The sequence below is a fragment of the Pogona vitticeps genome, chromosome 1 (genome assembly GCF_051106095.1).
Source record: "Pogona vitticeps strain Pit_001003342236 chromosome 1, PviZW2.1, whole genome shotgun sequence".
NCBI lineage: Eukaryota > Metazoa > Chordata > Lepidosauria > Squamata > Agamidae > Pogona > Pogona vitticeps.
The window spans coordinates 97,361,578-97,376,705 of NC_135783.1; the positions used below are offsets into that span (position 1 = coordinate 97,361,578).

Genomic DNA, 15,128 nt, shown 5'->3' on the forward strand with positions numbered 1-15,128 from the left:
CAATCTGCAAACAGGAAAAATGCACCTCTTTCAGGAAGTTTAAAGAAGCATTCTCTTCAAATTAGTTGATATTTACATTGCCATTGCTAGAGTTTCATAATGTGTTTCTATGGTTGACTGGAAAGAAATGTAGAAAAGATTGTGCGGTAAGAGACAATAGAAAGGAATGCAGGAGCTGAACCTGTAACAGGGGAAGGTTTCCCTGATTCTACTCTTTGAACAGACTACTGCATTGCATTCTGCAATAAAGAGACAAATCTCTGTCTTTTTTTTCCGTTTAAACATGATTTTCTCTGCAATTTCAGTAATATAAAATATTAAGGCACTCCAGGGTGTGTTTTACAGGCCCATTTGCTCTAACCCTTTTTCATCACAAACATCAAAGGCATGTATTAATAGACCAATAAAATATGTCCTGTCATGTTCAACAAGCAGTCAGGCATCTGCCAAGTGAGACATCAATCACATGCAAGATGCTTGCAGGGTAACTGTGTGGCTGCTGAAGACTCATAATTTTACTGGCTTCTCTCCTACACAGATGGAAAAATAAAGATTGTTGTATCATCTCATTTATAGCCAAATTGCAATTTTTAAAGTCTGTGCATTGTTCTGACTCAGATTTAACTGATGTTTGTAATGCTAAGTGATGGGGTGTAACAGACTTCAGTATATGAGAATTAAAATCTACTGAAATATATCAAGAATCATTTTTTAATTAAATAAAACCTCACAGCACTTGATGCATTCAATTCAAATTGTTATTTGGGGCTGTTCTCTTGGACTATATAAGAGAAAGAAAAGGCCGTGTGGTTCTTTGTATTACAAAAATGCAAGAGTAGGATAGTACCTTTATTGAACCACTAAAAAAAAAATCAAACAAATTGATATTTGCATAATAGTTCAGTAGTTGCATTTGCTTGGAATAAATACAGTAGGACCACAGGATCCACAAACAATGAGTTCCAAGCCCTTCTGTGTGTACTGAAAAATGTAGAAGTATTGAATGCCATTCACGGATTGCTGCCTTGTCGTGGGGAAGGGGCTTGAGAAATTCAGAGAAGCTATCGGCTATGCCGTGCAGAGACACCCAAGACGGACAGGTCATAGTGGAGAGTTCTGACTCAACACAATCCACCTGGAGCAGGAACTGGCAAGCCACTCCAGTATCTTTGCCAAGAAAACTCCATGGCCAGAAAACAAAGGCTAAAAGATAGGACGCTGGAAGATCAGCCCCTCAGGTCAGAAGGCATCCAACAGGCTACTGAGGAAGAGCAGAGGATAAGTACAAGTAGCTCCAGAGCTAATGAAGTGGTTGGGCCAAAGCCGAAAGGACGTGCTGCTGTAGACGTGCTTGGAAGTGAAAGGAAAGTCCAATGCTGCAAAGAAAAATACTGCACAGGAACCGAGAATGTAAGATCTACGAACCTTGGTAAACTGGATGTGGTCAAACAGGAGATGGCAAGAATACATTGACATCCTGGGCGTCAGTGAACTAAAATGGACAGGAATTGGCGAATTCAATTCAGACTGTTATCATATCTACTATTGTGGGCAAGAATCCCGTAGAAGAAATGGAGTAGCCCTCATAGTCAACAAGAGAGTGGGAAAAGATGTACTGGGATACAATCTCAAAACTGGTAGAATGATTTCAATATGAATCCAAGGCAGACCTTTCAATATCACAATCATCCAGATTTATGCACCAACCACCGATGTTGAAGAGGCTGAAACTGACCAATTCTATGAAGACTTATAACACCTTCTAGAACTGACACCAAAGAAAGATGTTCTTCTCATTATAGGGGACTGGAATGCTAAAGTAGGGACTTAAGAGATAAAAGGAACAACGGATAAGGCCTTGGAGTTCAAAACGAAGCAGGGCAAAAGCTAACAGAGTTTTGTCAAGAGAACAAGCTGGTCATCACAAACACTCTTTTCCAACAACACAAGAGGTGCAATACCGAATGGTATTGGGCAATACTGAAATCAAATTGATTATGTTTTCTGCAGCCAAAGATGGAGACGCTCTATACAGTCAGCAAAAACAAGACCTGGAGCTGATTGTGGCTCTGATCATCAGCTTCTCATAGCAAAACGTACGCTTAAACTGAAGAAAGTAGGAACAACCACTGGGCTAGTCAGGTATAATCTAAACCCAATCCCTTATGAATACACAGTGGAAGTGAAGAACAGATTTAAGTTACTAGATTTGGTGGACAGAGTGCCTGAAGAACTATGGATGGAGGCGCATAACATGGCACACGAGGCAGCAACAAAAACCATCCCAAAGAAAAGGAAATGCAAGAAAACAAAGTGGCTGTCCAATGAGGCCTTACGAACAGCAGAGAAGGGAAGAGAAAGAAAATTTAAGGGAGATAGGGAAAGTTACAGAAAATGGAATGCTGACTTCCAAAGAATAGCAAGGAGAGACAAGATGGCCTTCTTAAATGAACAGTGCAAAGAAATAGAGGAAAATAATAGAAAGGGGGAAACCAGAGATCTGTTCAAGAAAATTGGAGATATTTTGTGCAAAGATGGACATGATAAAGGACAAAAATGGCATGGACCTCACAGAAGCAGAAGACATCAAGAGGAGGTGGCAAGAATACACAGAGGAATTATACCAGAAAGATCTGGATGTCCCGGACAACCCAGATAGTGTGGTTGCTGACCTTGAGCCAGACATCCTGGAGAGTGAACTCAAGTGGGTCTTAGAAAGCCTGGCTAACAACAAGGCCAGTGGAGGTGATGGCATTCCAGTTGAACTAAAAGATGACGCTGTTAAGGTGCTACACTCAATATGTCAGCAAGTTTGGAAAACTCAGCAGTGGCCAGAGGATTGGAAAAGATCAGTCTACATCTGTGCCAAAAAATGCTCCAACTACCATAAAATTGCAGTCATTTCACACGCTAGCAAGGTTATCCTCAAAATCCTACAAGGTAGATTTCAGCAGTATGTGGACTGAGAACTCCCAAAAGTACAAGCTGAATTTCATAGGGGCAGAGGAACTAGAGACCAAATTGCTAACATGCACTGGATCATGGAGAAAGCCAGAGAGTTCCAGAAAAATATCTACTTCTGCTTCATTGACTACACAAAAGCCTTTGACTGTGTGGACCACAGCAAACTATGGCAAGTCCTTAAAGAAATGGGAGTGCCCACCTTATCTATCTCCTGAGAAATCTATGTGTGTGACAGGAAGCAACAGTTAGAACTGGACATGGAACAACTGATTGGTTCAAAATTGGGAAAGGAGTATGACAAGGCTGTATATTGCCTCCTTGCTTATTTAACTTCTATTCAGAATATATCATGGGAAAGGCTGGACTGGATGAATCCCAAGCCGGAATTAAAATTGCCAGAAGAAATATCAACAACCTCAGATATGCAGACAATACCACTCTGATGAAAGAAAGTGAGGAGGAATTCAAGAACTTCTTTATGACAGTGAAAGAGGAGAGCACAAAAATGGTCTGAAGCTCACCATCCCATCACCTCCTGACAAATAGAAGGGGAAGATATGGAGGCAGTGACAGATTTTACTTTCTTGGGCTCCATGATCACTGCAGATGGTGGCAGCAGCCAGAGAATTAAAACACGCCTGCTTCTTGGGAGGAAAGTGATGACAAACCTAGACAGCATCTTAAAAAGCAGAGACATCACCTTGCCAACAAAGGTCCGCATAGTCAAAGTTAAGTTTTTTCCGGTAGTGATGTATGGAAGTGAGAGCTGGACCATAAAGAAGGCTGACCACCAAAGAAGTGATGCTTTTGAATTGTGGTGCTGGAGGAGACTCTTAAGAATCCCCTGGACTGCAAGGACAACAAACCTGTCCATTTTGAAGAAAATCAGCCCTGAGTGCTCACTGGAAGGACAGATCCTGAAGCTGAGGCTCCAATACTTTGACCATCACATGAAAAGAGAAGCCTCCCTGGAAAAGACCCTGATGTTGGGAAAGTGTGAAGGCAAGAGGAGAAGGGGACGACAGAGGACAAGATGGCTGGACAGTGCCATCGAAGCTATCAACATGAATTTGACCCAACTCTGGGAGGCAGTGGAAGACAGGAGGGCCTGGCGTGCTCTGGTCCATGGGGTCACGAAGAGTTGGACAGGACTTATCAACTAAACTAAATAGGATGTGGTGCTGCTGCAGGTTAAACCGTAGAAACCTCTGTGCTTGCAAGGTCAGAAGACCTGCAGTTGTAAGATTGAATCCATGTGACAGAGTGAGCCCCCGTCGTTTATCCCAGCTCCCGCCAACCTAGCAGTTCGAAAGCATGCAAAATGCAAAATGGGAGTAGATAAATAGGTACCACCATGGTGGGAAGGTAACAGTGTTCTGTGTCTAGTCGCGCTTACCATGAGACCACAGAAGATTGTCTTTGGACAAAAACACCAGCTGTATGTTGGAAACGGAGATGAGCACCACCCCCTAGAGTCGGACACAACTGGACAAATTATCAAGGGAAACCTTTACCTTTACCTAACAACTAAACAACAATTGAATGTTAAACGTTACATAGTTTCTAGTGGCTAGTTCTGGTAAATACATCCTGGAAATAAGCATAAATACATATTTCTCAATTTTTTAATTTAATATTTTCAGGCAGTGGATAATGAATCAGCAGATATTTACCCCACAGATTGAGGGGGGGGGGTTTCCTACTGTGAAGCAAGTTCAATGGACTAAAGAAAGCCCATGAAAGTTGGAATACTTAATATTTGCAGTTTTCTGAACTAAGCACAAGAATAGTTTGCAATTATCTTAAAACATAGCAAACATCAGGAGTAGTCTGGGTTTTAATCATGTTATTCTAAATAAAGTTAGGGTTGCTGTTTTTATTAAGTTTAGTAGCAGCTTCATTGTGCTGAACTGGGGAGAGCAGTTAAGTACAATTTGTGAGAAGTAGGCAGGCAGTAACTAGTGTGAACTGCTTCTGGGTCTCTACAGTAACTTCTGTAGGGTCAACGTGACCAAAGTCTACAGGAAAATCTGTCCATGATAACGGTAAACTTCCTCCGTAGCTTTCCTTTCTCAACTGGGAGAGTGTCCGAATCTCTCCTGATCATTTGGCTTTCTCAAAACATCCACTCCTCACCACACATATAGTCCCACAACAGGGACTGAATGGCAGTTTGTGTTCTTGTCTGAAGAAGATTGGCCCTCAGTCCTCAGTTCATCATAATTCCCTGTTCAAAACATATTTTAAATTGCACAATAGTAGCCAAATTATTGGACTTTTTTAATTGCCCTATCTTATCTGTCATCATTCTGGAAGAATTGGAAAAGAGAAAAACAAATGATGTTATAATAAACATGACCGTCAAATGAGCCATGGGGAAAGTTTTGAACCTGCTTTTGTCATCACATATGTAAGCAGTTAGGATGTTCCCCCAACCTCCATAAATAACTGATATATTTGAAAGCAATTGACTTTGATACAATACTCAGCAAGTTGGCTTTGCAGAATTATACTCCTTTCCCCATCAGTCTCATGTTATCTCCTCCCTTGAAACGTAACACTCTTTGGTGGGAACCACAAGGGGAGAATGATTAGTGCTGAAAGGAGGGATTTTATTTCATTCGTTACCAATTTCATGACAGATAATACCTTGCTAGAAAATTATGGTGTCGTCCGGATTTAGTTCTTATTTGTTTCTGAGTTATTTTACTGAAGTAACTCACAGGGACAAAATTGTCTGGATACTATCAGTCTTTTTCTACTGTTTTTGTGTGTGTGTGTGTGTTTGGGGTTTTGTTAAATTACTTTTTGTTGTTGTTCAACCTGAAAGCAGTGACAAGAAACATCCTAGGTTGCACTAATGCATCAATTTATCCTTGTTATAGCTTCAGCTTGTTTAACCTTTTCAGGATAACCAAGAAACAAATAAGAGAAGTCACTTTGTAGAAATGGCTAGATTGGTATCATAGATGTAAAGTTTTCAGTCAAGTAAATGCATTTAGAAGTTCGAAATCATCTTGTTGACTGTAATAGCCAATTGCAACATAATATATTCAGCTCATAATTTAAGAGTGTTTGCTATTAAATATTTTCTGTATTTTACCAATCACATAATACTGAATGGCAGTTTTCCTGTAGCAGAGAGCTACGTAAATTGTTTGTACTGTACTTTTAAATCACCTGATAACAGAAGGTTTCTGGGTCATATACATTAAAAATATAAACACATACATTTTTATAATATGTCTGCAGTCTAGTAGTAAGATGCAACTCGAGTAGGCCTATTGTATCAATGAAGATTTAGAAAGTCAATACAGTACTTATGTAAGTTCCATTGATTCAGTGGGCCTACTCTAGTTGTCTCTTACTATTGGATTTCAGCCATTATATAAAAATGTACATTCATATATAGTATTCAAAACCCTATAAGGTAAAGGTAAAGGTTCCCCTTGACAATTTTTGTCCAGTCATGTTCGACTCTAGGGGGGCGGTGCTCATCCCCGTTTCAAGCCATAGAGCCAGCGTTTTGTCCGAAGACAATCTTCCGTGGTCACATGGCCAGTGCGACTTAGACACGGAACACTGTTACCTTCCCACCAAGGTGGTCCCTATTTATCTACTTGCATTTGCATGCTTTTGAACCGCTAGGTTGGCGGGAGCTGGGACAAGCGACGGGCGCTCACTCCATCACGTGGATTCGATCTTATGACTGCTTGGTCTTCTGACCCTGCAGCACAGGCTTCTGCGGTTTAGCCCGCAGCGCCACCACATCCCTCCAAAACCCTATAGTACATAATAAAACCAAGAAAAAAATGAGCAAATTACAGTGTAAAAAATCTGTTGAAAACTGAATAAAGGCATGTTTCTGAAACGGAGCTGCCCTTGCACAAAGTGATTTATTTTTCATAATTTCTTCTCTTTTACTCTAGCCCAACCTCATGCTGCAGTGTTCTGCTGGAAGCCTGATGAAATATCAGTAAAGTCAGCAAACAGAATGATGGGCAACAATGAATTGAGATATAAAAGCAGGCTACTTTAAAACCTTGGATTATCTTGCTTTAAATACAGTGGTGCCTCGCTTAACGATTACCTCGTTAAACGACGAATCTGCTTGACGATGAGGTTTTTGCGATCGCTTTTGCGATTGCAAAATGATGTTTCAAAGGGCTTTTTTTGCTTCCCGACGATTAGTTCCCTGCTTTGGGAACAGATTCTTCGCAATACGACGATCAAAACAGCTGATTGCCAGGTTTCAAAATGGCTGCCCGCTGTGTAAAATGGCTCCCCGCTGTGCTTTAGGATGGATTTTTCACTTTACAGGCACCTGAAAATGGCCACCCTATGGAGGATTTTCGCTGGACGCTGAAGTATTTAGCCCATTGGAACTCATTGAACTGTTTTTCAGTGTATTTCAATGGGCTTTTTTATTTCGCTTGACGAGAATTTCACTCTACAGCAATTTTGCTGGAACGGATTATCCTCGTCAAGCGAGGCACCACTGTATTTGGAACATAATTCAGCCAAGCCATTTGAACAGTCAGTCTTAGAATTGTTTCCGTTTGTTGACTTTTACTTGTTTTTCAGCCTCTAGAATTCCTTCATTTCAGATAGAAATTCCATATTCACCCTCTCCTTCATGGAGAGGTCTGAAACTTCAGTAGCAGAATATGTTTGGAATACAGAAATCCCAGGCTTAATATTGAATCTCTCCACTTGCAGGGATTGGAGTATTGGAGTTTCCCTCTACGTGAAACAATTGCTGCCAGTTGAGGTAGAGAGTGCTGGTATGCATGGGCCAATGATATGACTCAGTCTGATGGTGCTTAATATGTATATGTAGAAACTCTACCTGCTGTTTCTTTTCTGCAAAGAGAACACAATAGGATGATTGTAAGGGAAAACTCCATAAATGTGAATGCAAGGTTTTGAATACAGTATTTCTCTCTCCATCACGTTTCCTCGTTTTAACAGTTACTTCTCTATTAGCCAAGGTTTCATCCAGACCCATATTTGTATTTGATTCAAATTGATGTTCTGTTGCTATTTGTTTAAGTATTCATCTCATCACATACATTTAAAACTGTAGAGTGATAATTAGTTGCCAGTGGCTATAATACAATAACCTGACAGTTGAAGTATAATGATCTACAGAAATAACAAGAACCATCTGTTTGATTTTGAGTTGAAGTATTAAACACTTACTTTTCTTTAAATGGAAAGAAAATAAGGGGAGGTGGAGGCGCAGTCAGTCCTGGACATCACTACTGTATTTGAAGTGCAGAAGCCCAGATTTGTTTGAACATTTTGGTGTATATAATTTCTGTCACCTTGATTTTAAAGATGTCATTTCTTCACCTCCCATATGCCACTATATTACTGATTCTGAACTTGATTTCAATCTGCTTTTCCTTGTATTTCTAGAAAAATGGTCTCACAGATGACATTGGAATATCAACCTGGAAAGAACATGTTTTCTTATCCCACAGTGCCTTGCTGGCAAACAGCTGTCAGGCTGCAATGGAACTGGCACAGCATGATGCAGGGATCCAGAAGATGGCTTTTAAGTATGGGAAGCATATGTCTATGAGTCATAAGGTATATCCTCACTCTTTGAAAGTTCATGAAATGGGAATCAGGCATTTCTGTCTGGTGTGCTTGAGGAGGGGCAGGATCTGTTCTCAATCATCCCAGAGTGCAGGACATGCAACAAGGTTACAGGAAGCCAGATTTCAGTTGAATATCAGGAAAACTTCCTAACTATTAGAGCAGTACAGTAATGGAATCAATTACCTCATGAGCTGGGTGCTCCAATACTGGAGGCATTCCAGAGAAATTTAGACAACCACCTGGCATATATAATTTGATTTGTATTCCTACACTGAGTAGGGGGTTGGACTCAGTGGCTTTATAGGCCCTTTCCACTTCATGATTCTGTGACTAGTGCTCTTGTGCATTTAGATTATTGTGAATGTGGTTGTGCAAGAGGTTGCACAAGGAGCTATGCAGCTGTTTGCACAAGTGTCTGTGCAAAACTGTGTTGGATGTTAACTTGTGCTAACTTTGAAAATACACACTGCTAGCATGTTGAGTCTTACTGGACTCAGGCTAGAGCTAGAACAGAACATGGATACAGAGAGGAGCAGCCTAGATTCTTAAAGGCTAGGTCATCAGATGCAAGAATCCGGTTTAAATCCTGCTTGAATTATAATCCACATTTCATCTCTTTAATTTTTCCCTAATTAATGAAGTGTCTTTAGCTGTTTTTATGGGGCAATTAAATGCATCTATTTGTGGACATTATTGCAATGAGAAGGAAATCTACCCTACTCTCTGCATTGTGTAGCCAAGCATCTACTGGCAGAGTCTTTGTGAAGTCCTCTATACACATGGTTCCTCTCTCATTTATTAACTCAGATCCTTACAGTACTTCCAGTGTTCTGTTGAACATGTCTCCAGAAATCTGTGATTGGCAGCACAGTATTTGCTGGTATTAAACAGACATGAACCAGATGAAGCAGTCGGAAACAGCCTATTAAGTATTGCATAATGTGTTAGTTGTGGTCTTTGTGTACAGGCAGCATACTTTTTTAAAAGCCTGTGCATGCAACATGTATTTTTAAAAAGGCTGTATATTCACTTCATTATTGACAAAATTAATTTGTTATAAAGAATTGATTATGTTGAATTAAATTATGATAATGTTTTGATCCTTTATCTTTCAGCTTAATGTTGACATTCAGCCATTTCTTAATGAAAAATCTTGTGATTCTGTGGCCTTCAGTTTAAATTCTGCTCCTGTTATCTTGCATCAAGAGTTCATTGGAAGAGATCTCTGGATTAAACAGATTAAAGAGGTATAGAAATGTCTATGTATTTACAGTAGCCTTATTTCAATATCACACTAAATCGAAGATAGAAATAGGCGAGGGCTTGAGAATCAAAATCAAGCCCCTAACCCCTACTGCAGGCCATGTCAGGTCGAGAAATAGCTGAAAACAAAAATAAACAAACAGGAAGTCCTTTTTTGTTGTTTTTTTGTTTTGGGTGGGAGAACCTTGTGGGAAACCCCCCCCCCCGGTCCATGAGCAGGAAGTTGTAATGGCCATGGGGACAGATTTTTGTTTCTTTGGGTTTTTTTAACTTGGAGGGCACTGGGATAGCCTAGAAATGCTCATGGGGCTACAGTTTACACACTGTTGCACTAAACCATAATTCATACTTGAAGTTTGCTTGCTTCAAACAGCCATTATTAGCATTAACCACAATTTGCTGCTTCTAACAAAGTGCCAGACTTGGAACTATCTCACATCTGCTCCGGGAAAGAGTGGAAGCACGCAAGTCCCATAGACCTGCCTTTCTGTTGTGGCTTAGTGCAGTGCAGTTATTCAATGCTAGTACTAAATGTTATTCTTACAGTATTATTATCTTCACCCACAATAGCATACCAAATTGATAAAAGGAAAACGTTATCCAACTTCTAAATATTTGTAACCCAGTTCCAATAGAAATAAAGTCTGGAAGAAGAAGATTACAAGATTCTGTGTTCTTAGTTTTAAAACTTCTTTGTTCTTACTTTTAAAAAATCTGGAAGACTTTTAGTAACTTCATATCAAAATTCATAGTCCTAGAATCCACTAAAAGTTATTAAATGGTGCAATTAAATTTTATTTCAAATAGGCAATTGTTTTGTTACACCAAAATAAATAAAATAATAGTTTTGGTTTTTCAACAACTAATTAATTTTTAAGAACAAAGTATAGAAAAAGCACAGGGGAAACTGCTCAAGCATATATAATATATAAAACTCAACTCAGAACACAGCTGGTTGGACTAATTTTAGTTCTACAGGCTTTCATATTCCTTCTGATATTATATTATTTATCCCAGAATGATCTGTTGGTATTTGGTTTAGTGAATGTCTCTTTATTCAGTGGATGTTTTGAGTCATAAGCAGAACACTTTAAGGATTGGCTGATTTGAAAGGTTTAGAAGGCATGACAATACTGTATGTATACCATAACTGGAATTCCTGTCGGTATAGGAATTCAGATTGCTACTCTGGCTTTCTCTCTATTTCTTTCCCTTTTCATATCAGAATAAAAGCAGTGAATTAAATAAGCACTTAGCTCCACTGTCTCTCATGTGATTCTAATTGTGTGAGGGAAATTAAGACCTGAATAGGGCCAAGGGCCATATTTATTCTGTTCACAAATTAATCAGAGAGAAATCTCTGTCTCATAGGCACGGGAAAGCATTTTGCTAGTGTAACAAATCCCATGGGGCTGCAGTGAAAATCTTTTGCTGCAACAGAAATCTGAAGAACTACATGTGAAGAAATTCACTGCAGACAACAATATGTTCTGCCCAGTAAAATGTGTTAGTCTTGCCATAGGACTCTTCATTGTTTTTGTTAGGGTAACAGATAATGAAGCCAGTTTACTTGTGTACTGGTTTCCACATTCTGAAAGAGGCTGTCAACAGCAAAGGTTTCATCAAGTTCCTGACAGGCCACAAGGGGCTGTTAAACCTGTTCTAGATGAAATGTTTCTTTCCTATTGTTTATTTTGAAATGTACAGTCTTTATCATTCTTGAACAACTGCTGAGTATGATTTCTAATATCTTGTAAATGAAAGAAAAAATCACTTTTATTCTTGTATTGTTTAAGGCTCAGATCAGAGGAAATTTAACAGACTATACTAAGGTAAGGAAATACCTTTTTTACTTATTTTTGGAATTAGTTTTCATTTTCATTTTCATTTTTTTGTGATTTCTTACAGATTTTGGAACAAAAAATTCTTTTACTCTCATCCCACTTTTTAAAACCAGAAATTGTCTTGCAAAGCAATTTACAGCACTTAAAATACGATGGCTGAAATCCTGTTACATTATGAAGATGCATTATGTAATCTGGATGACATCAACCAACAACAGGACTACAGTGGTGCCCCGCTTAATGATTACCCTGCTCCACAATGAATCCGCTTAACGATGAGGTTTTAGCTATCGCTTTTGCGATCGCAAAACAATGTTTAAATGGGGCAATTTCGCTTCATGACAATCGGTTCCCTGCTTTGGGAACCGATTTTCCGCTAAATGATGATATAAAAACAGCTGATCGGTGGGCTGCAAAATGGTCGCCTGCTGTGCAAAATGGCTCCCTGCTGTGTTAAGGACGGATTCCTCGCTAGACAGGGACTGCAAAATGGTCACCGTATGGAGGATTTTCGCTGCACATGCAGGTATTTCCCTCATTGGAATGCATTCACCGGTTTTCAATGCATTCTAATGGGTTTTTTTCGCTTGACGACAATTTCGTTGTACAGTGATTTTGCTGGAACAGATTATCGTCGTCAAGCAAGGCACCACTGTATTTAATTTAAATGTCATCTAGGATTCTGAGAACCACTAGTGCTCCCTTTTAACCCAGTGAAGGCTTTGGAAACATCAGGATGTGGGGGAGCCTTCAGTTGTCAAAAATCACCACCAGATCACCACCAATCATCTGTTCCTGCAATATGAGGGAAGGCTGGAGTAAATGTTAGAACCAGGCGAGTGCATGTATGTCTGTACCGTACATACATACATCATGTTCCATTGTAGCTATCTGATGTGGGAACATATCCTGCAGTTTCACTTTGATGGACATGTGAGGTTAAAATAGCCCATGCAAAAGCTACCACTGCCCTACTACATTAATTTTGAATTAGTAAATGAATTCCTGCTTAGTTTTATTTCATGTTAATTTGTTGCAGTTCCAAATGCAATGTACATATATACAGTTACCCCTAACTCCAGAAATTTCTTTCTATTCTACAGTGCCCATTTTGTGGCTCCAATTGCCAGCGCCCAGTATTTTAAAAAGCCCATTTTAGGTGCTACTACTGGAAGTCATATACACATAAGCAGTCAAATCAGTCTGTTAATACTCGACTATTGTATTATGAAACAGACCAGTTATTAATCCATTATCAGAATGTTTGATGGCCTGTCCCAAAAAAGAACATGTCTTCTCCCACTTTTGGTATTCAGTGACTAAAGAGGCAAAGCAAAAAGGGTATGCATGTTTAGAACTTGAGGATTAGGACCAGTAGTTCAGTGACTGAGAAGAGACTATGCCGAGTTCATCAGTTTATCTCCTGTATGGGATTCATGGGTGTAAAAGTAATACCTAATGAATAAAATTGCAAATGATTCTTTCAAATACCATGTTATGATATGGGAACCTTTTACAGCCCAATGACTGAATTTGCTTTCAAACAAGTTCTCAGGATCTGCATTCCATTAGTCACAGTGACTAAAAGCAAGAAGGATGGGACCAAAGTGGCAGCATATTTTATTTTGAGACTATTCCTGCAGGAAATTAAGCCTTAGGGAGAGGTATGTACACCTATTAGAATAGGGAAAAACCTATGGGAAGCTGGGAAGCTAGCAAGCAGTGGAATCATGGAGAAGGGTGTATGTGACCATTTCTAGAAACTGTGCATTAGATTTCACATCACAGACTTGGAACTGAGGTGAAACCATTAAATTTTGTTTGGCCATGCATTTTGAAGGGGGGCACTCAGCAAATGAACTACTCAAATGTAAAAGGTTCTCAACAAGGCATTTCACAGGTGCCCATGTGTTTGAGTTTTTCTGAATTACATCTGAGTGGTAGAGTCAACAGTGTGGATGCTTATCCAAATCCCCTTCTAAAGTATTTTTCCTCATCATGACATTAACTATCTTGGCATAAATAGGTAACATACACCATATATGTACATAATGAACATAAGTACACATATGTTGTGGGTAATGAACTAATTCAGTAGAATATAATGGATCAATTGGGCAAGCAATGGAAATAGAGCAAGACCTCTTTATCCACAGAATCAGCATCCACTGATTCACTTATACATGATCCAAAATATTAAAATTATTAAAAGGAAAAAATCCAGATTTTTTAAAATTATATTACCAGAAACAGCCACTAGAGGGTATATTAGTGAAGAATACATAACATGGTCTCTGGCACCCTCTCTATTGGCCAGTTTTGGCAATGCATGTGAAAACCATTTTTCCTGTTTTTCCTCCACTTTATTAAGATATATTCATAATTCGCTATTATGCATGGTTTTCTGTATCTGTGAAGGGTGTTTGGAACCAATCCCCAGTTGATATGGGGGTCCTACTGTATGTTGGTGCAGGCCACAAGTGTACTTTTATGCATCTGTTGGATTAAGATAGCAGGCTGTGAACTAAGAACACAATTGGATCTAAAATAGAAAACAGTTGGTACATCTTACAAATAAATATATTTAAGTGTGTTGCTAATCATTGTTTTTGCTTACATTTTCTACCTAAAGAAGCTAGAATAATGTATTTGGAAACAAATGTGTTTATTTTGAGTGACGAGGTTCATATATTTGTTTCTGCCAGGACAGCATCCATTTTTAACACGAATTTTTACTGAAACTTCCTCCTTCACTTAAATGAAGATTGTGGGTTTACATAAGAACATAAGAAGAGCCCTGCTGGATCAGGCCAAGGGCCCATCTAGTCCACCTTCCTGTATTTCACAGTGGCCTCAACAGATGCCTCCGAGAGCACACAAGAAAACTAGATACCTGTCTTCTGATACCCCCCCCCCGCATCTGGCATTTGGAGATACCTTCTTTTTAAGCCTAGAGATTGTACAACCCCATAGTGGCTTGTAACCTGCCTCTATGGGGTTGTATAATCTCCAGGCTTAAAAGGAAGGTACCTCCAAATGCCAGAAATCTGTCCAATCTCCTTTTAAAGCAGTGGTCTCCAACCTTGGGCCTCCAGATGTTCTTGGACTTCAACTCCCAGAAATCCTGGCCAGCAGAGGCGGTGGTGAAGGCTTCTGGGAGCTGTAGTCCAATAACATCTGGAGGCCCAAGGTTGGGGAACACTGTTTTAAAGGCATCTAAGCCAGATGTCATCACCACATCCTGTTGCAAGGAGCCCCACAGACTAACAACACCCTAGGTAAAGAAATATTTTCTTTTGTCTGTTCTCCCTCTCCCAACACTCAAATTGAGTGGATGTCCCCTGCTTCTGATATTGTATGAGAGGGAAAAGAGCTTCCCTCTATCCACTTTATCCATCCCCTGCATAATTTTATACATCTCAATCATGTCCCCCCTCAGGCACCGTTTCC

At 39.5% G+C, this 15,128-nt stretch overlaps 1 protein-coding gene across 1 annotated transcript in view; it reads left to right on the plus strand.

Annotated features, from left to right (window-relative positions):
* The window catches only part of PDSS2 (decaprenyl diphosphate synthase subunit 2), a 106,119-nt gene that overhangs the window by 76,994 nt on the left and 13,997 nt on the right, over positions 1 to 15,128 (plus strand). Inside the window, exons 5-7 of the mRNA XM_020800294.3 lie at positions 8,386 to 8,559; positions 9,687 to 9,818; positions 11,631 to 11,666. Of these exons, the coding sequence (XP_020655953.3) occupies positions 8,386 to 8,559; positions 9,687 to 9,818; positions 11,631 to 11,666 (342 nt within the window). The remainder of the gene's footprint in view (positions 1 to 8,385; positions 8,560 to 9,686; positions 9,819 to 11,630; positions 11,667 to 15,128) is intronic.